At 40.8% G+C, this 25,865-nt stretch overlaps 1 protein-coding gene across 4 annotated transcripts in view; it reads left to right on the top strand.

Moving 5' to 3' along the window:
- The window catches only part of FNDC3B (fibronectin type III domain containing 3B), a 373,640-nt gene that overhangs the window by 289,440 nt on the left and 58,335 nt on the right, over positions 1-25,865 (top strand). For all 4 annotated transcript variants that reach the window (XM_010356910.2, XM_010356911.2, XM_030929406.1 and 1 more), the window contains 10 exons: positions 6,898-7,022; positions 8,483-8,657; positions 11,265-11,351; positions 13,188-13,326; positions 15,530-15,601; positions 19,000-19,118; positions 20,899-21,004; positions 21,973-22,145; positions 24,221-24,334; positions 25,079-25,228. In XM_010356910.2, coding sequence (XP_010355212.1) covers positions 6,898-7,022; positions 8,483-8,657; positions 11,265-11,351; positions 13,188-13,326; positions 15,530-15,601; positions 19,000-19,118; positions 20,899-21,004; positions 21,973-22,145; positions 24,221-24,334; positions 25,079-25,228 — 1,260 coding nt within the window. The remainder of the gene's footprint in view (positions 1-6,897; positions 7,023-8,482; positions 8,658-11,264; positions 11,352-13,187; positions 13,327-15,529; positions 15,602-18,999; positions 19,119-20,898; positions 21,005-21,972; positions 22,146-24,220; positions 24,335-25,078; positions 25,229-25,865) is intronic.

The following is a 25,865-nucleotide window of genomic DNA, read 5'->3' as shown; positions in this document are numbered from 1 at the left end:
AAATTACCCCAAAAGTTAGAGGCTTCAAACAATCACTTTCTTATGCTTGTGGATTCTGGGTTAGGGATTTGGACAGGGCACTGGGGAGTGGCATTTCATGCTCTGTCATATCTGGAGTTTCAACAGGGGGTGCTCATTGGCTGGGGACTGGAATCTTCTGGCAGTATCTTCACTCATAAGTCTAGCGTCAGTGCTCACTTTGGACTGGACTTACCCGGGGCTTTTCACATGGCCTGGGGCTCCCACACAGTGTGGCAGCTTCAGGGTAGTCAGAATCCAAAATCGGGTGTCCCAGCAAAAGTCAGAAGCTGTTAACACCTTTCCAGACCCAGCCTTGGCTTCATTTCCACTCCACCCTTTTGGTTACAAGAGAGTCACAAGACCACCCACATTCAAGGGAAAGGGATGTAGACTTTGTTTCTGAATGGATAGGGAATCGGATAATTTTTAGACAGGTTTAAAGTAACCACTTGTGATATAAGGCTTCTTGTCTCCTTTTGGTCCTGAGAAACCATTAACAAGTATTTTTTTCTTTATCTTTGCATAGCACATACAGTGTTTAGGTACCATACCCTAAGACTGTTAGATACAAGGTCATATACTTTTAAAGTACAACATAACTCTTTTTTCCTATCCCTGATTCTTTTCTGAGTATTCTGGAGATGGGTAGAGGAGGGAAAAATGTGTACCCAGAAATGCAGTGACAGGATGGGCCTCATACCTCATAACCAGTGCTACTCAGCCAGCCAGTGAGACATGCCTCAGTGGCTCTCAAATACCAATATTCTCAGTTAGCAAATGGAAGAGATCATTCTGTCTGCTGCCTTAGTGATAAGAGCAGGGAACCCAAACAGACTGTTTATCTCCAGTTAATGTGTCTGCCTCAGTTGTACTTGAAAAGCAAGATCGTGTTTTCTATTCCCTCAGGTGACTCATGATAGTGCAGCAAAGTGTTTTAGTTTTAGTTTTTTTTTTTTAAGGGAATATAAATGTATTTAAACTCTTTAACAGTTTTCATTTTTTAACGACAAATTTGAAAGAAATTGAAAAATATTAAAGTAGGTAATAAGGAGGTAAAAGAAAAAATAAAGATGTTCCTTAAAATATTTAAACTACTTTCTATTTATAATTTATCCCCAAATTTCATTTTAGAGAATGGCAGAGCTGGACATGGTAACTCACACCTATGATCCCAGCACTTTGGGGAAGCCTAGGTTGGGTGGAAGGATAGCTTGAGGCCAGGGGTTTGAGATCAGCCTGGGCAACATAGACCCCATCTCTACCAAAAAGAAAAAAATGGAAAATTTATCCAGGTGTGGTGGTGTATGCCTATAATCCTAGCTACTCAGGAGGCTGAGACAGGAGAATCCCTTGAACCCAGCAGTTTGAGGCTACAGTGAGCTATGGTCTGTTTGTACCACTGCACTCTAGCCTGAACAACAGAGTGAGACACCTTGTCTCTCAAAAAAAAAAAAAAAAAAAGGTAGAATATTTGGGAACAATATTTCTCCCTTGTGGGGGAAAAAGAAAAAGTCTTTGTCTCTGAGATTATGATCATATCTTGGAAATGTTTTCAGGGGTTGATCATTCTCTGCTGTGTAGCCACATAGTGCTTTTTATATACTCTCCAAGCTCCCTTCTCTTGCCCCTGTTTTTCTGTGATTGGGGCCTTTCATAGTCTGGCAAAAAGTTGGAGGTTATTGCCATTCTTCAGAATTTAGCAGGACCCTGTAGGAACAAGAACAACATCTAGACTCCCCTTATTATTAGGACTTGAAACCAAAAATGCATGACCCTTCTAAAAAGTGAGTGAGGATGAGGATGAATCAAAGCAGAGGCAGATGCTGATAGAGTATGTAGTATTCTAAGTGTTATTAGGCTGGGTCTTCCCCCAAAAGGTGATGACTTCCTTTAGTATGTCAATTTCAAAATGAAAGAGGCACTTGCCCAGGTTCAGATAAATAAGGTGTCCTATTCCAGTTTAGGGCAGGTGAACTCTGTGGTAAGAGTATGGTATCAGGGGACAGGGCTGCGCAAGGCACACTGGACGGAACAGAGTAAGACGATCCAGTGGGGTCTAGAATGTGAATAATACACAATGTATTTTTGTTCGATGATTAGAAAGGAGAAAGAGGCAAAGCTGCGATCCCAGGCTTGGGAAAGGCTGATCTGATGCGTGCTGTGAATATGAGTCGACTTACTGGTGAGCCAAGTCCTTTCCTGGAGAGCATTTTTGACCAGAAGTGGTAGACAAACACCCTGGTCCCTGGTTGGAAAACATTACCCCAGGTTGATGAATTGGTGCTCTCAGGCTAGGTCTGGGTGTGGAATGAAGATAGATAAGCAACAACTGTGAATTAGGTTGAGTGCGAAGAGGAACACTCAGCTTGGGAAAGGAAACAACCCACGTTTGCAATGCGTCCTCCTGTGCCAGATTGAGCACCTCGAGGTTTATCTGCACACAGTTGGTTTGTACTCCAAGATTTCTTCACATTCTAGTAAAGATTAACCTTGCCCTTGAATGAACTTAGGCTGAGCTGCAGAAACAAGCATTTGGGCATGCCCAGGACTGCAAAATGGAAACAAGCCAGTGAACCCTGAAAATCTGCCCTTTTTTGGCTCACAGACACTGACAGTAGAAAGTTAGGCTGGAACTGGCTGGGGTTATATTGGTTCGTGTCCAGTGAGGTCAGTAGCCCAGTGGCTGGGTCTGTTCCAGAATGACCAATGGTGTTCTCTAATTCAGGCGAAGTATCTTTTCTATTCCCCACCGAGAACAGGAACCCCAGTCTCACCTTAGAGGTTCTGATTCTGACTGCTTACATGCTGCGAACCTGACCCACCAACGCGCAGAGAAGTGGAGTGCAGCTAGGAATCTTCCTTCAGCCCTCTCCTGCAGACCAGCTGACTCGCAGGCCCTGGCAGCCCCACTGAGAGCTCTTCCTCTCCTTTGTGTGACATATCACAAGTGGCCTAGCAGCCGTAGCTGGCCAGGATTAGGCCTAGGTCATGGCTGTCCCTGCTGCCTGTGTTGACCGGCTCATTGATGACAACAGGTCTGAAAAGTGTCAGGATGTTACCCATTTCTATTACAGCCATGTTTTAGTAGGGGACTTTGAACAAGGCTGAATTTAAAGTATTAAAAACTAAGTTTCTGAAGTCAAGTCAGCATATCTCAGTAATCCTGTGTAGTCTAAATTAGATTTTTTAAAGGAGGGAAGGTGCCATAGGTTATAATCTCTCAAAATCTCTGGGAGCTAAACAGCCTATAAAATATGAAAGTTGTCATTTACCGTCTCTAAAACTCCACTGGCAGTAATGGTTTGGATGTATTTAACTTCTGAGAAACAATGATAAACATTCACTTTATCACTCCTGTCAGTTCGCGTGAATCTTTCAGTCCTCTAAAGCATTAGCTCTTTTCTTTTTTAACTCCATTTCTGTCAACAAGAACAGGAAAATATTTTGTTTATAAATGCTATTTGCAACCTGGGACCCGTCTTGTTTTATGAACAGATTCTCCAAATCTTCTATCCCTTTGAACACGGACTTACTCTACTCTCATGCTTAAGCTCCAGAGCCATCCGAGAGCCTGACGCAGTAGACAGACCAGCATGCTGGCATCGGATCACTGGAGCCAGTGGCCTTCTCCAGTTCACTTGTTAACTTCTCAGCTGCAGATCACTTTTGTACTGCAGTGACTTGTGAACATTAATTTTGTTCTTTCTAGATAATGCATTTTATTTTATTTTATTTTATTTTAGAGACAGAATCTTGCTCTGTCACCCAGACTAGAGTGCAGTGGCGTGATCTCGACTCATTGCAATCTCTGCCTCCTGGGTTCAAGTGATTCTCCTGCCTCAGCCTCCCAAGTAGCTGGAATGACAGGTGTCTACCACCACGCCCGGCTAATGTCTTTAGTAGACACGGGGTTTTTAGTAGAGACGGGGTTTCACCATGTTGGCCAGGCTGGTTTCAAACTCCTGACCTCAAGTGATCCACCCGCCTCGGCCTCCCAAAGTGCTGGGATTACAGGCGTGAGCCACTGCACCTGGCTGAGATATGCTTCTTATATTAAACTTCATGTTATACATGAATATGTTCTTTTATTCAAAACTTCTCTCACGTCTGAAATATTTTAACCTGCTTTCCCTTGTTTTTTATTCTCACTGACTTCTAAAAATTCATCAATAAGCCTTAATTCTTTAACTGTCAAATATTTCTATTCTTACCTCTACAGACTCTACAGACAATGCTTCCAAAACTTAATTCCAAGGTTTTAACAACTCTGGATCTTTCTAGGTGTCCCTAAGTTTATGCACATAGTAGTACATCCTGGAAGTTGTTACGATAGAAAATTTGGCATGCTTTGTCTATATGGGTTGGAGTTTGTTTAGCAGTTGTTCCTGATTTTAACAATTGTTCCTGACTCCAAGATTTCTTTTTTGTTTGTTTGTTTTTGAGATGGAGTCTTGCTGTGTCGCCCAGGCTGTAGTGCACTGGCGCCATCTCAGCTCACTGCAACCTCTGCCTCCTGGGTTCCAACGATTCTCCTGCCTCAGCTTCCCAAGTAGCTGGGATTACGGGCGCGTATCACCATGCCTGGCTAATTTTTGTGTTTTTAGTAGAGATGGGGTTTCACCATGTTGGCCAGGCTGGTCTCGAACTCCTGACCTCGTGATCTGCCCACCTCAGCCTCCCAAAGTGCTGGGATTACAGGCGTGAGCCACTGCACCTGGCCGGATTTCTTCAGCTTATTACTCCTACTTCACATTTACTTATATTACTCCCTCACATTTTTACTTCTTTCACAAGTAGAATTTTTTAAAATGTTAGCAATATGGGAAAATGTCTTGAAGGTCACACAGTGCCCCTTCTCCTAATTCTTTAGTGAGCCTGAGTGCTCTGGCTCTCTTAAAATTCATTTCTCCCCTTTGAACCTCCTCAACTCTTTTTCTCATTTGAGCCACAGTCTGGTTTCTACTGTATTAAAGCAAATTAACCTAGTAAGAAACAGACTGACTTTTTTTACTGGCTACAGTTCTAAGCACAAGTAAAGGGGAAAGGAGACCAAATAAAGAAATAGGAAAAAGGAGGCATTGAAGGGGAGCCAACCCAGGGTTTGGAAGGGACGAGAGCTTCCGCCATGGCGGGATGTGCCTTTCTTGCACTGTTTACACTGAGTTCAGAAATAGAGGAGGAAAGAAGGTAGATCATGCCACAGCCTGAAATGGATACAACACATACCAGGGCTCCCATAGAGTGTAATCGGATGCTGAGTGTAATTATGCAAGTGTATGCATATGAATAAATCATCTTCCTCAACCTCAACACTCAAAGTTGAAGTAAGCATAAGGGCGTGACATGCCAGCCACATAGTGAGTTCACTCAAGGAGCACGTAAGAAATGTCAGGTTTTACTCACTGCACTCCCCCAACTTGGCTGCCAAGTTGCATCTGAATGCACCTTGAACGCTTGATAAAATGAACTTTCAATCTTAAAGACTGTTAGATCTTCCACTCTCTTCCATGGGGAAAGGTGCTACCTGGCTCGAGGAGGTGGGTGGGACAGGGGTTCGTTTGAGGAGGATGAATGTGGTGTGTTTGTTTTTATTGTGTTCACCGTAGTGACTTTCAAGCTAGTGGTGTGTTCATTTTATTTTTAATTAAAACATCACCTGGAATGTGTTTTAGTGGTATTTGAAGGCCTGCTGAACAAATGTAACAAAATTACATAAATTTGTTTATGTAAAACATATGCTTGCTTTGTTTTTTGTAAAATAAATAGAGAACTTCGAACAGATTGTTCAAGGCCCTGGGCCTGTCCGGGTAGGATGCTAAGATCCATTCAGTGTTAGCATATGGTTTTCTTTTGCATGAACATGGATAAGATAGTAAGATAATGGGGATTATGTGTAGGAAGTATTCTAACAAACTGCTGATAAGAGTGTTACATGCCTCTGCGTATGGCATAGGGCAGTTAGGCTTTTTTCTTACTTGTTGGGCCTGTTATGAGACCCTGCTAGAGTGTTTTACTTATACTTCAAGGAATTTGAAGTATCATGTAAGGCTAGGAAGGCATTCAAAGTACATTTTTAGCCTGACAAGAAACTTAGAGTGACTGTAATATATATAGATTAATTCAACCAGTGTTCCAAGTACTTATCATTCACTTCCACTCTGCAAGCATTGATTGAGCTCCCAGTTTGTCCAAAGCACTGTTACGAGCAAAGTAGACATGGACAAAATGATTCAAAGGTTCGTGACCAGTGTCAGCGATCAGTGAAGAAACAACTCACCATCACTAGAATGTACTCGTGAAGGTATTGGAGGCCACTGCCTGGCAGGAGAGATACAGCTGGAGAGGGCCTTGTACGGCACACTCAGCTGCAGAGATGGGTCTTTAGGTGCTCAGAAGTGACTGGGAAAGGCTGTGTATTTTCAGAGCCAGTGACCCCTCTGTGGATGCAGTCAGACTCTTGGTTGATCAGGCTGGGCATTTTCGGCCAATCCAAGTAAGGAAGAGGATCTTGGAAATTGTGATCATTAACTGGAGCATCGTCTTATGCCTGAAAGGACCTTTTTTAATCTTGTTAACCAAAAAAAAAAATCACTTTAGATATACCACAGGTATAGTGAATTACCTGTCTCAATTACAGAATTTTCTGTAGTGCCTTTATGTTAAACATGAGATTTCATCATAGAGTGCTTTATTTGCAACATGGGCACTTCCCTATAAGCTTCTATTGTTTTTGTTCATTCAAACTAGGAAATTAAACAGTTATTCAAGATGTTCAAGATGCTCTTTCATTTATTTAGGATTATCTGCGGTTTTTTTTTTTTTTTTTTTTTTTTTTTTTTTTTGAAGTATATGCATTGTTTCATTGTTTACTTTTAGGGAAAAAGAAACAGTGGTTTCAGACAGTGCTTCTTCGGGAGCCAGAAGCACTGCAAATTGACAAAGCTTTGTCCGGCAATGGGGTACACATTCAGGCTGGCCGCTCGAAACGACATTGGCACCAGGTATGATATTTCCTTGTCCTCTTGCCCTTCAGCCTTTGGATGGTGATCTTGAGCCTTCTTTTGCATCACTGGAAGGCATGAGGAAGCCTGCTGCCTCCACACTAAATCAACTGGAGGTTTTGCAAGATGGAATCCTAATCAGAGGAGAGAAGGCCTCCTTTAAGCTGGTGAATGCCACTGTGGCCTCTGCAGTCTTGCAAGCTGTATCGCGAAGGCCCCACTAGGGGTCTCTAAGAACCAAGGTGAAGGCAGCAGTACAGATTTTGAAAGGAATTCCTCTTGGAGCTTTATTTTTTTAGATAACATGCCTTTTTCTTTTATCACTTTAGCGAGCTCCTGATTCAATTGCCCTTTTTCAATTACATGAGTGTTTCCTGGTATAAAGAAAGAGATGCTGGGCTGGCCATTGTTGTCAAGCCCAGGGCAGATATAGAATTGGAGAAAACCTGGACTGTCTTGGAGGCCCCTGCAGGCCTGTAGCCTGTATGAGAAAGGCAAGAATGGGTGTACTGTAAGGTATCAATTGATTAAAGAGGCTTTGAAAAGGCCACATTTCAATTGCACTTGCGGGGTAACTCTTGATTAAGAGAAAAATCTTTTTCTTTCATTCACTGCTTGTTGAAATCTTTTTAAAGGCTTTGCACATCAGTGGTCCCCAACCTTCTTTCCAGCCTAAAGAACCTCTTTTTAACATCACAAAGTTTTACAGACCTGCCAATTCCACCATGGTAGCCATTATAGTTTTAGAGTTCCCTGGTTGAAAAAGTCATACCGATAAAAAGCCTTCTATGGTTCAAGAATTTTTAAATGAATTGGAAGCATCCACCAACTTTCAAAAAACAGCACTGTATATATTTGTAAAACATTATTTCATCAACAAATATTTGTTGCTCATATTGATTTGAAGGCTTCTTGACCTATACCTTGATAGACATTGCACTGTGCTATGCCTTCTGTCCAGTGCTTTTGAGGGGGAAAATGAATTCTTAAGTACCATTGTCCTTCAGTTTCCACAGGGGATTGGTTTCAGGACTTCCCCCACCTCCCTGCCATGGATACCAAAATCTATGGATGCCCCAGTCCCTGATATAAAATGGCTTAGTCTTTGCATATAACCTGCACACATCCTTCCCTCCTTAAATCTTCTCTAACTTGCTTGTAATATCTAATATAATGCCCACACATCACTTCATTCATGTGATACGGAACCCAAGGATACAGAAGGCCAGCTGTATATTGTCTTGTGACTTGATGTGTGTGTCTAGTAGAAGATCATGGGGTAGGGGGATGGGGAAGCCGAAGGTGGTTATAGGGAATATCACACACAGCATCCTTGCCTGGCTTTGCTTATTCTACCTGCTAGGCTGAGTTGGGTAGTATGCAGGCTGAGCCTTCCTCTTTTAAAGTGCCAAGCCTGTTCACATGCTTCTAACTGTGTGCCTCACTTTCTTTCTCTACAGTGGTTACAGCCAAGAGGTGGTGTGCTACACATTAGGAAATATCCCTCAGATGCCTTCTGCACCAAGGCTGGTTCGAGCTGGCATCACGTGGGTCACGTTGCAGTGGAGCAAGCCAGAAGGCTGTTCACCTGAGGAAGTGATCACCTACACCTTGGAAATTCAGGAGGATGAAAATGTGAGTTTTACAGATTTTATACCTCTCTGTGTTTTGTACAAGTCAGTATTGTTATAGCTACAGGGCACCATGAAATGAGATTAACTGCATAAGTTCAAAACCAAACTCTTTTTTTTTTTTTTGAGACAGAGTCTCGCTCTGTCGCCCAGGCTGGAGTACAGTGGCCCAATCTTGGCTCACTGCAATCTCCACCTCCCAGATTCACGCCATTCTCCTGCCTCAGCCTCCAGAGTAGCTGGGACTACAGGTGTCCACCACCATGCCCAGCTAATTTTTTGTATTTTTAGTAGAGTCAGGGTTTCACTGTGTTAGCCAGGATGGTCTCGATCTCCTGACCTTGTAATCTGCCCTCCCCGGCCTCCTACAGTGCTGGGATTACAGGCATGAGCCACCACGCCTGGCCCAAAAGCAAACTCTTAATTTCTACCTCTGTCACCACCACTACCAACAGCAGCCGGTTCTTTCCCATCTCTGTAAATGACATTTCCATTCTTTTAGCTGGGGAGACAAAAACTCTTGGAGTCATCCTTGACCCATATATAATCAGACAGAAAATCCTTTTGAATCTTCCTTAGAAATTAACCATTCTTTTTCATCATCTCCACAGCTACTACCCTTTTATGAGGCACTCATCTCACCCCTGGATTGTTGCAATAACATGATATTGTTATTGGATTATAGCCTCTTAATATTCCTAACTTCATCTTTACTAGGCTACAGCCTGTTCTCCATGCAAAGCCTGGGTGGAGAACATGATCTTGTAAAATACAAATAGATTGTGTCAACGCCCTGCTCAGAATCCTTCCTGTCTCAGTGCCTTCCCCTCTTTTTCAGAGTAAAATCCCTAGAGCTCTTACAGTGCCCACCAGGTCCTGTGTGATTGGGCTCTCCATTACTGTCCTCGTTCCTTCCACTGTAGTCTTATCAGCCTCTAGTCTGTTCTTTTTTTTGAGATGAAGTCTTGCTGTGTCACCCAGGCTGGAGTGCAGTGGCACGATCTTGGCTCACTGCAAGCTCCACCTCCCAGGTTCACGCCATTTTCAGCTTCCCGAGTGGCTGGGACTACAGGCACCTGCCACCATGCCCGGCTAATTTTTTTTTTTTTTTTTTTTTTTTTTGTATTTTTGGTAGAGACGGTGTTTCACCGTGTTAGCCAGGATGGTCTTGATCTCCTGACCTCGTGATCTCCTTAGCCTCCCAAAGTGTTGGGATTACAGGTGTGAGCCACCTCGCCCAGCCAGCCTCTAGTCTGTTCTTTAAACACACCAGGTGTGCTCTGGCCTCAAGGCCTTTGCAGTTCTGCCTTCTGGCCAGAATGCCCTTCTGGATGTCTTTGGACAGTCCTTCCCTGATCACCCTGTAGAACAGCACCACCCAATAGAACTTTCTGCAATGATGGAAATATTTTATAATTTGTGCCATCCAGTATGGTGGCGCTTACACACATACAACTCTCGACATAAGGCTTGTTGGCCTATAGTATGGAGGGTTGGTTTGCTTGTTTGTTTTGAGATGGAGTTTCACTCTTGTTGCCCAGGCTGGACTGCAGTGGTGCAATCTTGGCTCTCCACAACCTCTGCCTCCCAGGTTCAAGTGATTCTCCTGCCTCAGCCTCCTGAGTAGCTGGGATTGCAGGCACGCGCCACCACGCCTGACTAATTTTGTATTTTTAGTAGAGACGGGGTTTCTCCATGTTGGTCAGACTGGTCTCGTACTCCCAACCTCAGATGATCTGCCCACCTCGGCCTCCCAAAGCACTGGGATTACAGTTGTGAGCCACCACGCCCAGCCAGTACTGAGTTTTTAATTGTAATAAACTTAAATTCAAAGAGCCACATATGGCTGCCATATTTACCTCCAGCAGCTGTAGAAAGCCCTCACTAGTTTCACCACTGTATCCTCCTACCTAGCTTTAGTTTTTGTCATAGCACTTAACACCACGTGACATATGTAGTGGTTTTTCTGTATTGTCTTCTCCCACTGGAATGTGAACTTCTTGTGGGCAAGGCCTTTTCTGTTCTTGAGCAGTGCTGAATCCTTAGAGCCTAGAGGACAACCTGACACAGAGAAGGTGCTAAGTAGTGATGAGTGATGATAGTATGATAGAGACAGAACTATTGAATGAGTTCCCTGAATTCAATTTTTAGTGGGATGTTTGCCCTCCTAAAGGATTAATGCCCTTTCGCATCGAAGCTGTCCTTTCTCCCTTGGCCAGAAGAGGGCACTGTGTGGTCAGGAAGCTCAGCCACACGTTATTGCATAGCACATTGCAGCTTGATAGTAAGGACCTCAGTACAAAGACTTTTTTCATGACAACATTAAAAATGTTAAATGTATTTTCAAAAAGTCCTTAACTCCTTTGTCACAATAAATTTGACCAGGCCCAGGAAAAATTACAGTGTGATGGAGATACATTTTTATTTAAAACTCAAGTGCTATCCACAATACTCTGGGCTTCTGATTTTTCTCTTTTGCAAAAGTAGCTGCCAGACCTCTGGCCAGTTGCTGCTGATGGTAGGGAAAGGCAGTATAAAAATCCTATATTCAAAGGTATTTAATGCCCAGAACTTTTGATACTGATGTTTCTTCCTGGCTTTGCCTTTTCAGGATAACCTTTTCCACCCAAAATACACTGGAGAGGATTTAACCTGTACTGTGAAAAATCTCAAAAGAAGCACACAGTATAAATTCAGGGTGAGTCCGTCGTTTTGCTGCCTGAACTGCTTAAAAATGAAACTGTTTTCTATTTCACCATTTACCATGTCAGATTGTCTCTACAGGTTAAGAACTGAAGTTGACAGCCCTTTACATTTTGAAAGTAACATTTATAAAGTGCACACCATGCTGCTTTATTTATTTATTTATTTATTTATTTATTTATTTATTTGAGATGGAGTCTCTCTCTGTCACTCAGGCTAGAGTGCAGTGGCACGATCTCGGCTCCCTGCAACCTCTGCCTCCCGGGTTTAAGCAGTTCTCCTGCCTCAGCCTCCCGGGTTTAAGCAATTCTCCTGCCTCAGCCTCCCGAGTAGCTGGGACTATAGGCGTGCGCCACTATGCCGGGCTAATTTTTTATTTTTTATTTTTAATTTTTTGTATTTTTAGTTGAGACGGGTTTCACCATGTTGGCCAGGCTGGTCTCAATCTCCTGACCTCGTGATCCGCCTGCCTCAGCCTCCCAAAGTGCTGGGATTACAGGCGTGAGCCACTGCGCCTGGCCCATGCTTTAATTTTAAAACCAGTTTGTGAGCATAAAAATTGTCATCGTGTGCTGTAATAAATTGCGTTTGCAGCATGGCCAGGTACCCTTGCCTGGGAAGAGGCATACTAGATGCTGGAGTGTACCTGTCACTCACCTGCACTCCATACCTTTTTCCTTTCAATCAGACTTCTCTTTGCTCTTCATTTTCCTTTGCTCTTCTGCCCATTTATTTTTCCTCACTTGTTTTTAATTTTCTCTTCCATGACCCACGCCCTCCCGACTTGGGCTGTCTTTGGTCATTAACAGCCACCATTAATGTTACTATAGGACTATGTGTAGTAGCCAAAAAAGTCAATACGACTTTATAATCATTAAGAGATCAAAACAATATTCTGCAGCACCGTATTTTCTAGTATGACAAGTGTGTATTTTGGAAGATAGGATTGTCTTCTGATTCCACACGTTCTTCTCTAAGTGGTGGACCAAATGCTGTTATTTGGCACATAGCAATTACTCAATAAATAGTTGCCAAATTATCAAGTGCAGTATGTGACTATTTGAAGGAAATGATAATTTTTAACATTTTAAAAAACCCTTATTATCCATGCTGGCTATGAGAACATAGCTATACTGCTAACATTTCTCCACAAAGGTGGCATTGCCCTACTCTTTAAAAAGTGGGGCTATTTTTATGTCCCCACTCACCCTACATTTTCCTTTCACGAAACAATACAAATCAGGTGATGACATACTTGTTTTATTATGTCTTTTTGAAAGGGTAAAAATATCTTTAAAACTCACCTTATGGTTTTATTTTATTTTTATTTTTTTATTTTTTGAGACAGGGTTTCGCTGTTTTTGCCCAGGCTGGAGTGCAATGGCATGATCTTGGCTCACCGCAACCTCTGCCTCCCAGGTTCAAGCAATTCTCCTGCCTCAGCCTCCTGAGTAGCTGGGATTACAGGCATGCACCACCATGCCCAGCTAATTTTGTATTTTTAGGAGAGACGAGGTTTCTCCATGTTGGTCAGGCTGGTCTCGAATTCCTGACCTCAGATGATCCACCCACTTCAGCCTCCCAAAATGCTGGGATTACAGGCATGAGCCACCATGCCCAGCTGGTTTTATTTTTAATTGTTAATAACCAACTATACAGTAAATGATTTATAATATAAATACTGTTAAATCGATACTTGAGTTTAAAGAGAAAAAAATGTGTGTCTGTCTGAGTTTATGGGTGCCTTCATCTCACCATGTTAAAAAGTGACCATTAATTTAGTGATCCCTGATAACTAAAGCATGTTAACGTTTCCTTGGTTGTGTTCTAGCTGACTGCTTCTAATACGGAAGGAAAAAGCTGTCCAAGCGAAGTTCTTGTTTGTACGACGAGTCCTGACAGGCCTGGACCTCCTACCAGACCACTTGTCAAAGGCCCAGTTACATCTCATGGCTTTAGTGTCAAATGGGGTATGTTTTACTGCTGCTCCTGCTGCTGCTGTTTTTTTTTTTCCTTTGGATATATTTTTTAAAAATGATTAATTTTAGTAGTGACAAGCCAAAAAAATTATGGATGGTATTATTTGCAGAAGTTTTCTACGTTTGGAATATATATGTGAGAAAAATCCTGAGAAGTCTACAAATAGGAATGGACAGTTTCGTTAAAATATAATCATAAAGGACAATTAAATTTTAGTGGAAATTAAAATGGATGATTTTTAAGAGTATCTCATTTACTCTATGATTTTCCTGTATTACATATCTTTTCTCCTGTATTTTTAAGGCATTGATTTGAATGTAGTAATCTCTGCATGCATCGTTCATTCTTCAATAGTTCATCCTTAAAAAATTAGCAATACTTAATAGAAAAATTTGGTTTATAAAGTTAATATTGAAAATAAATTTCAAAATTTAGGTTTGTTAAGTAAACTTTGGCATACAGAATGTTTAAGTTGCAATGAATTAGGGATAGTTTTATTTTCATTGGTGTTTGTTTGGGAAATTTTAGTATTAAAGTTCATAAGGAGTTTGAGGTTGTCTGGTAAAAGGATATTGTGCCTCACCTCTGCAGTGTGGATTATTTCAATAAAATGAATACAGTTAGAAGGTTGATAATTAATATGTAAAAGTGTTATGCATATCATTTTTACTAATGTCATAAAAATATTAACTAATAGGCAAAAAAAAAGTTGAAATCTTAAATAAAATTTTACCTTGCAGCCAAGTAATATAAGGAGAATTTAAAACATTATTACACCAACCACTAAGATATATAACTGTTTCAAGTTACCTAATAATTGTGAGATAGAATTATTAGGATTTCTGTTTCCCCGAAAGATGGATAGAATTCAGAGAAATGATAAAAATCTAGATGTGCTTTTAGCCAGACCATAGAGCTTTTCTCTCAAAGAACCTCAGAAAGTTCTGTCAACACTACAGCTATATACCATAGTATTTACCTTTATAATTATTATTGTAAATATCTACTAAAATATATATACATTAATGGAAATCAGGTGACGGAGGGGGGAAGTGAATATTCTAAATTTATATATAAGTAAAACTTAAGGTTTTTTAGAAAAATCTCCATTATGTCTAAGAATATCGAGGTGGCAGACAGACAATATAAAGGTACATTCTTTATAGTTTTGCAAAATTAGGCTGCAAAGAAAGTGTTTTTCTGCTCAGAAAGTAAAATTCCTGCAGGCACAGAGTTATGGGTAGTCTATATACCCAAGGCACCTAGGGCTCTAGTAATAAGCCAGAACCTTCTTTCTCAGGCTGTCTGCTGGTGCACTGGTACTCACTGATCCACACCTCTGGTTTCATACCACATTCACCTGGGATGTAAAGTTTGCTTGGTAGGAAACTGTGCTAGAATGGATGTATTCCATTTGGATATTTTATTTATTTTGTCAATAAATTTTGTACTTCTCTTTCTGTTCCTTTCCATCACTCAAAAGAATCTGGTCGGCTGGGCGCAGTGGCTCATGCCTGTAATCCCAGCACTTTGGGAGGCCGAGGCGAGTGGATCACCTGAAGTCTGGAGTTCAAGACCAGCCTAACGTGGTGAAACCCCGTCTCTACTCAAAATACAAAAAAAATTAGCCAGGCGTAGTGGTGGGTGCCTGTAATCCCAGCTACTCGGAAGGCTGAGGCAGGATACTCACTTGAACCCAGGAAGGGTTGCCATGAGCCGAGATGGAGCCATTGCACTCCAGCCTAGGCAACAGAGCGAGACTCATCTCAGAGGGGAAAAAAAAAAAATCTGGTCACTGATAAAATAAGTGAAATAAAAAGAATAAAATAAGAAATATGAACATATCATCTGATATAAAAATCATCAAATATATTAAAGAGCACCTTCAAGTAAATTCAACAACTTGATCAGTTTGTACCAAGTTTTTGATTCATATTTCACTACACGAATGCTCTTTGACATTTCTAGATTTAAGAACGTTGAATAATCTGATCGTATTCAGAGATTCCTGGTTTTGTTTTGTTTTTTTTTTTTTCCTTTAACAATGGATTTGGTGAAATAAATTATTTTGCCTTTTGGTCAAGTCTAGAATTAAGATAATATAATGGTATGTGATTTTATGAGTCCTGATGATGTTTACCGATAAAAATCAATATCCTTTTATTGCTAATAAGACATTTGGTTATTTTCCAGATCCTCCTAAAGACAATGGTGGTTCAGAAATCCTCAAGTACTTGCTAGAGATTACTGATGGAAATTCTGAAGGTGAACTTTTTGGCAATTGTTTTATTCAAATCCAGTAGCAAGCTCTATTTTCTGATATAGTAAACATCTTTATAGTAATAGCAAGCAACCATTAATTCTAAAGATAGAACTATTATTACAATAAACAAACTTTAACCACATATTGGCAGTTTTTCTATTTCAAATACAGCACCAGAGATCAGAGGGTACTTGAAACTTACATTTGTGTTATTTAAAATTTTTTCTGTATCTTTTTCGTTGGTGTTTTGTTTGGTTGATCTTTTGCTTTTGTTTCTTTGGTTTGGTTTGTTTTTGTTTTGTTTTTTGAGACATGGTCTCACTCTGTCACCCAGGCTGGTGGGCGGTGGCACAAACATGGCCCACTGCAGTCTCAAACTCCTGGGCTTAAGTGATTCTTCTGCCTCAGAAGATGAGGAAGAATACATTTTTCATAGTGATGGGGTCTCACTATGTTATCTAGGCTGGTCTCAAACTCCTGGCCTCAAGCAATCCTCCCACCTCTGCCTCCCACAGTGCTGGGATTATAGGCATGAATCACCACACTCAGCTTCCATGTCTTTTTTTCAACTAGATTTCCTAATTAATTGGATAAATTTAGTGTTTTCATCTCCTAACTTGCCATACGTTCTCTGGAAATTCTTATAAGCAGCCGGGAGCAGTGGCTCACATTCTAATCCCAGCACCTTAGGAGGCCGAGGTGGATGGATCATGAGGTCAAGAGATTGAGACCATCCTGGCCAATGTGGTGAAACCCCCGTCTCTACTAAAAATACAAAAATTAGCTGGGTGTGGTGGCATGCGCCTGTAGTCCCAGCTACTTGGGAGGCTGAGGCAGGAGAATTGCTTGAACCCTGGAGGCGGAGGTTGCAGTTAGCTGAGATTGCGCCACTGCACTCCAGCCTGGTGACAGAGTGAGACTCCATCTAAAAAAAAAAAAAAAAAAAAAATCTTATAAGCAAAGGAAGTATCAGTGGCAATCAGCAGAAATGGTGAGGTGGAGATAGTGAAGGAGTGGGTTCAGTAATCTATAAATTCCCATGCATGAAATATATAGTGTTGTGGGCTAGTGACAAGAGTCGCACTTTTATAACAAGTTTAGAAAATTTCTTTCCGACTTCATTGTCATTTTACTTCAGATTATGTATTTATTACTATTTATACTGGGTGGATTAACATGGGACAAATGTTAGAAATAAAATTCCTTAGTGCCTTTTTAAAAATTCTGAGGTTTTCTTTCGTTCATTAGACTTTAATAGAGAAAAGTATAGTCTTTAAAACTTTTTAAATGACATATCATCTCACCACTGTAATAATCCCTCTAACCATTAATTAAAAAAAAAAAAATGACACTGCTTATGCCTAAAACAGAGAGGATTGATATAACCTTTACAAGCCAGCAGTGCTGATGTGTGGCTGGCTTTTTATTCTGTACCATGAGAACCACCTGGAATTTTTTTTGTTTTTAAATCTATTGGGTCCTATTTTAAGCTGAAAACATGAGAATTCTTTTGAGATGAGCACAGCTGTTCTAAACATAAAATCATATTTTGTGCTAAAAACCTGGTTTAGAACTGCCCGGTGTGGTGGCTCACACCTATAATCCCAGCACTTTGGGAGGCTGAGGTGGGTGGATCACGAGGTCAGGAGTTCAAGACCAGCCTGGCCAACATGGAGAAACCCCAGCTCTACTAGAAAAAATGCAAAAATTAGCTGGGCGTGGTGGCATGTGCCTGTAATTCCAGTTCCTCGAGAGGCAGAGGCAGGAGAATCGTTGGAATCCAGGAGGCAGAGGTTCCAGTGAGCTGAGATCACACCACTGCACTTAAGCCTGGGCAACAGAGCAAGACCCTGTCTTGGAAGAAGAAAAAAAAAAAAAAACCTGGTTTAGCTTTTCTTCATTAGAAAAACGCACGTAGGATAGAAGTCATGTGTATGCCAATGGCTCCTTGTGAATATTTAAGTATGTTTTGAATTCTCATGGTTCCCTTTAGCTACTGATGACAAATCAAATCAAAAGTAGGGGCCATTCTAGACTTATAGTTAACAACTTTGCCACTGCATGACTGAGTGAGTGAGTGAATCTTTTCAGTAATCTTTGCTTCCAGTCACCTTTTCAGTACAGGTTTTTTCGACCTGTAATATCAGGATAATTGCCTTTACTATTCACTTTTTTCATCTGGCCTTAGTGCGTGTGACTCTATCGTGAATCTAAACTAATAAGCTGCTGGGGGAATTTGTGGAAGTTACTCTACTTAAAATACCAGGGAATAGTGTAAAAGCATTTCTCCTAAAACAACTTCATGTAGTAAAAGGCTTTTGTAAAGTGGTCAGCTGGAAACACAGCATGAAAGGGAATAAAACAGAGGAGTGAAGAGCCTCCTGGTGGCCCGGATTTGTGAGTCAGGCAGGCGGCTGAGGCAGCCCTGGGTGGTCTTGCTTCCAAAGGCATCAGCCTCAGGGGGAACCCAGACTCCTGGTGACTGTTTCTCTCTTCAGTTCTGCAGAGTGGTCAGATCACTTGGGTCATGTCACGTTTGGTCTTTGTCACCCTGCTAGGCATTTTTGTCTTTTTTTTTTTTTTTTTTTTTTGAGATGCAGTCTCGCTCTGTCGCCCAGACTGGAGTGCAGTGGCACGATCTCAGCTCACTGCAAGCTCCGCCTCCTGGGTTCAAGTGATTTTCTTGCCTCAGCCTCCCAAGTAGCTGGGATTACAGGTGCCCGCCACCACGCCTGGCTGATTTTTGTATTTTTAGTAAGACGGGGTTTTGCCAGGTTGGCCAGGCTGGTCTCGAACTCCTGACCTCAGGTGATCCACCTGCCTTGGCCTCCCAAAGTGCTGGGATTACAGGCGTGAGCCACCGCCTGTAATTTTTGTCTTTTAAGTGGGGCTCCATGAAGGCAGTCAGAAGACCCAGTTTTTAAAAGAGGATTTCACTACCTCTGACCTCCAGGCAGATAAGAACAGGGAGAAATTCTTACATGCTGCCCCAGACTTGCCAGAAGCCTCGTGGCTAAGAAGTAGCCCCGTGCCTGCCTGCCCCTGAGGCCTCCTCACACCAGGAGCATTCCATAGCTTGCCCACCCCTGTTCTGTGTCTCCTACCACTCCTTCCGTGCCAACTGCACGTTTCATTATGGTTTCCCACATCCAAACCTCATAGCAAATGTAATTGTGGTGATAATAGGTAGTCTAGCCAGCAACACTAAGTATTAAAAATGACTCCATGTTATTTTGGTATTTAACTTTGTAAAAGAAAAAGGAAGAGCTTTCTGGCTATTTAAAAAGAAAAAGAAGATGTTGGTTTTCCTGAAAACATAGAGCTTTTTCTTGTCGGCAATGGCTGATATACTACATTTTTTACAAGAGGCGTAAAGTCATGCATAAGTCTTGTTTTACAGCGAATCAGTGGGAAGTGGCCTACAGTGGGTCGGCTACCGAATACACCTTCACCCACTTGAAACCAGGCACTTTGTACAAACTCCGAGCATGCTGCATCAGTACCGGTGGACACAGCCAGGTTGGTTTTGTTTCCATATAAAAGTAAACCTCTGATCAAATTCAGACCAGCTGTCTGTAACATCAGAATCAAATTGCAGTTTAAACAATGTATCTTGGTCATGCAACCTGATAGTATCAAGTCAGGAAATGAAAAATAGAGCTTTTTGAATTGCTCTTTAAAGGTGTAAGATAGGCCTAAATGATTCCCTACTGAATCGTGGTATTTTCAGGTACATTTGTCACTCACTAATTTCTCAGAAGTCTTTGACATAATCACCTGTGACGGTTGAAAATTACCTGGAATTTGCATTGACTAAATAAAGGAGACCTCAGTTATTGCAATGATTAAAAAACTATAGAATTTCGAGTGAAAAGATAAGTAAGACCTGTGCAGCACTGCTGTTATCACATCTATCAATGTTAAGAATTTGAGACATACCTTCTTCAAGGTACTTTACTGCCATCTGCTGGGAAGTTGTTGTAAAAACAATATAAATCCATGATAGCTGAATGGCACCTCCTTAAGTTGTGTGGTACCCAACGTACACATCTGTAGGCAGCATCCATTCTTTTGTTTCTACTATTTATATGACCTTAGACTAACCAGTTAACATGTCAGGAGTCTTAGTTTCAACCACATAGTACTCATAGGCTCAAAACAACCTAATAAATATACATGGAGTACTCTAGAAATGAAATAATTGTTATCTAAATGGTTTTAACTTACACTCAGAAAACTGAGAAATGAGATGCCAAAGGTACTTTCACTGTAGAGATATTTAACATGATTTGAAACCACTAATAATTTAGAATGAAAGAGAAAGAGAGATGGTGGCTTACAGCCCTGTGCTGGGTTGACTTTTCAAGAGAATACCTGCCGTTTGAATGCCTAATTTTTCTAGTCAACCCACTTGCAACAGCAGTTTTTGTGTTTACTTTCTTTTGCCCCCAAGGATGGTACTAGGACATCTAGACTGCCCGTGTAGACACTTCCTGTGACAGGAAGGTCCAGCTGGACCATCTTTATACAGTGCCGAAGCTTTCTGGAGTGCCTCCCATTTGGATTTACTTTCTGGAGTAAATCCAAATCAAAGCTGAGATTATCAGTGGTACTTCCTATGTGTGAGGCACTACACAAGGTGGCACTGAGTCTGAACTGCTCAAATGCATAGAGGTCATTTCCTCTGTGCCACTTCTCAGGGAGAAAATTGAATGTGGCTGAGCTGTATAGCTCTACCTGATTTTCTCCTGTCTCAGGAAGCAGGTCAGCTTCCATATCACTAGCCTTACACAACCAGATCCTGCAAAATAAAGGCCTACTTATTTTAGCGTTAACAGTACCTGCTGGTTAATGTCAGAATCAATTGATTAATATTGAGTTTATTTGCTTTTCTGCTCTGTATGTGAATGGTTGGCCATTTATGGTACCATTTTAAAATTTCATCCAGCTGTCGTTTTGTGTTCTCCTCTGTCCTCATGAAGGGTCTTTCTAATTTTGAATTAAAGGAAAGGAATTGCTTAGGATATACAGTACTCATGTCTGCTAATCTAACTTCAAAAATAATCATTTTTGTTTTTCCCAGTGCCATATGAAGTCTATAACCACCCTTAAAACACACACACACACATTTATATGAAGATCTTAATTGCATTAAAAGCTTACCATAATGTGCACACATTTAGTGTGTAACCCCTTTTCGGTAACATTTGCAGTTATGGGGTGGAATTTGCCTGATATGTAGAGGTCTGATAAATTCACAGTAACTAAGAGATGGTTCTCTCTGGTGTTTCTCCTGCAGTGTTCTGAAAGTCTCCCTGTTCGCACACTAAGCATTGCACCAGGTCAGTGTCGACCACCGAGGGTTTTGGGTAGACCAAAGCACAAAGAAGTCCACTTAGAGTGGGGTGAGTGAACAAACCTTCCCATTGACATTGATAGTTTGGACAATCGGAGATGAAGACTTACGCTTTGTACTTAAGTTTCAAACCTTTCTTCTAAAGACCATATATGTTTTTGTCTGTTGAAGGTGTCCATATTCTTCTTGCAGTATGTTGACCTAGGTTTTTTATGTGTGTCATTCCCCCCATCCAAACCCCCAACACTGTCCCTCATCCTCCTCTTCCTGATGGTGCCACACACCTGGTTTATCCCCCACACTTCAGGGGACACTTTTCTAAGGAGTATTTCAAGAACAGCCAGTCTTTTTCAGAAAGTTTTCAACTTTATTAATGGAAAAAAAAATTTGTACTCAATTTAGAAATTAAACCAAAGAATGGTTTATAAGATCACATGGAATTCTTCCTCGTCTTTGTGTGTAACCACCTCTGCTGCATTGTCCTGTGTGGGTCCTGATGTTTTTACAGCATTGACTTAAACTGTATTAGCGTTTTTGTTGTGCCCAGCTGTTTACAACATATATAATTATAAATACAAATGTACAGAACTCTCTAGCAGACTATTTTTTCCCACCACTTATGTCTAAAGTATAATAAATTGTGCCAACCTGGGACCTGTATTTTGATTTAGTATGACCTTTGGTTTCAAATTAAAGAGATTTTTCTTCCCTCTTTTTCTTCCATTTACCTAGCATTACAATATGAAGAAATATATCTAGTATTCCTATGATTTGGGGATTATTTTATCAATGTAATTAGATAAACTTCAATGGACTTGCTTTGGAGAGTATGGATAACATCATTCAGAAACTTTTATTTTTATATCTCTTGTTTGGTGGGCAGGGATTCTTTTGTAAGGGAGATACTGAGGACAGGCCACCTATGTGATATTTTGCACAACTTGTGTGAAATCTGGTGCAGTTTGGTCAACTGGAAGTACAAAGTGTTCTAAGATGAAAATAATTCTTCATTCCCAGATGTTCCTGCATCTGAAAGTGGCTGTGAGGTCTCAGAGTATAGCGTGGAGATGACGGAGCCCGAAGACGTAGCCTCGGAGGTGTACCACGGCCCAGAGTTGGAGTGCACTGTCGGCAACCTGCTTCCTGGAACCGTGTATCGCTTCCGGGTGCGGGCTCTGAATGATGGAGGGGTGAGTATAAGCCCATACACTGTAACCTGAATCAGAATGCATAGTCAGAACCCAAAGTACTAGCACTTCTGTCTCTAGCCTCCTGAAATTTTTGGCAGTCTTAATGCAACGTGACAACCATTAATGCAGTGTCTGTAAATCTTAATTCTGAGTTGATATTGTTGTGATTTCATACAGACCCAGCATTAGACATTTTTTGTTTCTTTTGTCCTCATATCGTTCTATGAAGACAGCACTCAAGGTAAATAAAGATATCACCCTGTAGATACTTTTGACAATTTTTAGAAAATTTCCTTTTCTTCTATTGACTTTATCAGTTAAGGGAAATTAGGAATATATAATAGTTCTAATAAAAGTTTTATACTCTCTTGTCTAAATGAACCAGCAACATCTTTGGTCAGTTTTTACAACTAGAGAGGGGTAGTGGCTGGGGACATCAGCTTGTTTTTGTTTTGTTTCAAGTGAAAACTGTAGGCCTCTCTGGCCTTCCTTCTATTGCTCCATTTGGAGTTGTCAAGTTGAGCTATCAGAGATTGAGAATGCATATGTCTGTGTTATATCCATAAAGGTGGTTGTCCTTTTTTCTTTAAAATTGCCAAATGATGTAGATTTGGGGGGAGATGAATAATGAACAGTGGGAGTCCTATTAACTGTGGGGCTTTTGGGTGGACTCAGAGATTGATGAAGCATAAAAGTGGGCAGAAGGGCGTGGTTAAAGCCAGCTAATGCTAAATGTCCCATCCAAAGTGCCAGTGGTTTGTATAGATGGGCTCCCTGCAAATAAATATAATTAATTAATTGATGATTTTTTAAAAAAATAAGAAAGCCCAACTTGCAGTGACTTTTTGTTTTAAGTGAAAGCAAGTTTATTAAGAAAGTAAAGGAATAAAAGAAGGGCTATTCCTTAGGCAGAGCACCTGAAACTGGATTTCTTCTAATTCTCCAATAGAAAAGAATTTCAGACACAACAATGATATTCAAGTGAAAACAAAAAAGTCTAAACATTAACGCCTATGCACCTGAACTTATGTAAGTGAAAAGAAGATGGATGGTGGTGAACACACTGTTGTGTCTACCCCATTCTCTCATCAACTTTTCAGTTACTGTCTGCCACAACAAAGATAAATGTGCAACTGGGCTGGTGTGAGTTGTACTTTTCTCAGCCCTTTCACTGATTTATCCTATAAAGAAACTATCTTCAGCTTGGGTTTATTCATGTTGTATTAGAAATTCACCATATAGATTGCTGTAGTCATCTTCCAAGGTCCATTTCAGAGAGCTTCCCCAACTCCCGAGCATCTTTGCATGTTATGCTGAGAGGTGGTTTTTTTTTTCTTCCCCATCTTTTTTTCCCATTTTGACAAGGACAGTCATATATTTTGTTATCCTGGGAAGTTTTTACTCTGCCCTAAACCTTTGAAGTATCAAATATGCCACCATTAAAATGGGTGGTTCAGGTTACTGTGACTCTCTCAAAGTGTGCTAAGTCTCTAGCAATTCCTGGCTCTGAGCAGTGTGGTCACTGATGGTAATAACATCAGGATTGCCGTGGATACTCTTGAATAGGTGAGGTGATGGGAACACACTGAGAAAACATTACAGAAGCATTCATTTTCAAAATGGAAAGTACCAGTAACTAGAAGAAATACCTAGAATTCGATCACCAACAATTCCAAGTATATTTTTATGCATTAAAAATTAAACTGCAGTGGGCATCTGACTTAGTTTTCTTGGATGTCCTCTGAGAAATATGAAAGCAGATTGTCCTGTTTTGTCAAAAATCAGCATATTTTTATTTCAGATGTCCCAAGAAAAGGAAAATATTTTGCCAACCAACTAATTATTTTCCATTTAAAAAAATGACAGACATCTACTCAGGGAATGTACGTAGGAGAAAAACTTATACACATTGAATTGAAAGTTAAAATCATTGGGTAATATTTGTAAATTAGTTGTGTTGATGATAATGTTAGCCTAGCCTTTATTTGGTTATAAGCTTTTATATGCATGTACATGCACAAACACATACACACATATATACGTGTGTGTGTGTGTGTGTGTGTGTTTTCTTTCAGTACGGTCCCTATTCTGATGTCTCAGAAATTACCACTGCTGTGGGGCCCCCTGGACAGTGCAAAGCACCTTGTATTTCTTGTACGCCTGATGCATGTGTCTTAGTGAGCTGGGAGGTAAGTCAGGCACATTCTGCATCAACTTCTGTTTCTTCTACTTTACCCCCAAATACAAATACAAATTATAAGGAGATGATTTTTTTTTTTGCTCTGTATACTATAGTAATCACCCTTAGCACTTGCCATTTGCTTATGTTATTCAGAGTTGTGGAAATTTTACCATAGTCAAAATTGAGAGGAAATGGTTTCTCATGCCTTTCTTTTAAAAAAAAATTTTTATTTTATTTTATTTATTTATTTTTATTTTTCTGTGACGGAGTTTCACTCTTGTCACCCAGGCTGGAGTGCAGTGGTATAATCTCGGCTCACTGCAACCTCCGCCTCCTGGGTTCAAGTGATTTTCCTGCCTCAGCCTCGTGAGTAGCTGGGATTACAGGTGCCCGTCACCACGCCTGGCTAGTTTTTGTATTTTTAGTAGAGACAGGGTTTCACCATGTTGGTCAAGCTGGTCTCGAACTCCTTACCTTAGGCAATCCACCCACCTCAGCCGCCCAAAGTGCTGGGATTACAGGCGTGAGCCACCGCATCCGGCCCTATTTTAAATTTCAATTTCTAAACCTTAAAAATAATTTTATGGGTACGTAGTAGGTGTATATATTTGTGATCATGCCTTTCTTTTATATGTGTTTGAAATGTTCTGAGGCATGTTGCTCTCTTTCCCATTTTAGTTACTTGAATACAAGCACAGTAGGATTCTCTTCTCAGTGGCAGCATTAACTACTTCAATTTCTGCCTTTCCAGAGTCCTGATAGTTCTGGTGCTGACATCTCAGAGTACAGGTTGGAATGGGGAGAAGATGAAGAATCCTTAGAACTCATTTATCATGGGACAGACACCCGTTTTGAAATAAGAGACCTGTTGCCTGCTGCACAATATTGCTGTAGACTACAGGTAGGTTGACATTATTCTGATATTACTCACAAGGACTGGTTTTCCCATGAAAGACACTTTGGGAAACCCACTCAAAGGCTTGTGGTGGAGACTGTCAGGAGGGATGATATGGGAAAAAAGAGTCCGTTTAAATAAAAATACATTTGGTTGTTTTGGTATTTTGCAGTTAATTTCCACTTCTCTAGGAAATTCTGAAACTTAAGAACAAAATAAGATTCTTCTCCATTCTGCTTCTCACCACCCTTGTATCTTGTCTGTTCATCAGTTTGCTGAATAAATGACCCAAGTCCACGGGAAAGATGACACAGCTCCTTAGGGAAGGAGCCTTCTGTCTCATTCCCCTGAGATGCACATTTCAGTGGGAAAGACTCTTAGAGCTGGCAAAAGACAGAAAATTATTTTACGAGCTGTTAAATGGAGCCAAAAATAATTTGGACTAGTCTGCATTAGATTACAGGACCCCACCTCCCAGTGACACTTATCAAGGCTAGTTATCTATAAGCTTCCACTTGGGAGTCCAGATAGAATAACATCAAAAAAAAATTGGTTCATAGCCTAAACCCCCAGAGTGGCAACAACCATGGGTTTACTTTTATTTTACTCACTTGGCTATATTATTATTCTTTCTATGTAAAGC

The sequence above is a fragment of the Rhinopithecus roxellana genome, chromosome 1 (genome assembly GCF_007565055.1).
Source record: "Rhinopithecus roxellana isolate Shanxi Qingling chromosome 1, ASM756505v1, whole genome shotgun sequence".
Lineage (NCBI taxonomy): Eukaryota > Metazoa > Chordata > Mammalia > Primates > Cercopithecidae > Rhinopithecus > Rhinopithecus roxellana.
Note: the sequence above shows the minus strand (reverse complement) of the source record. Positions and strands in the feature narration are given on the sequence as shown.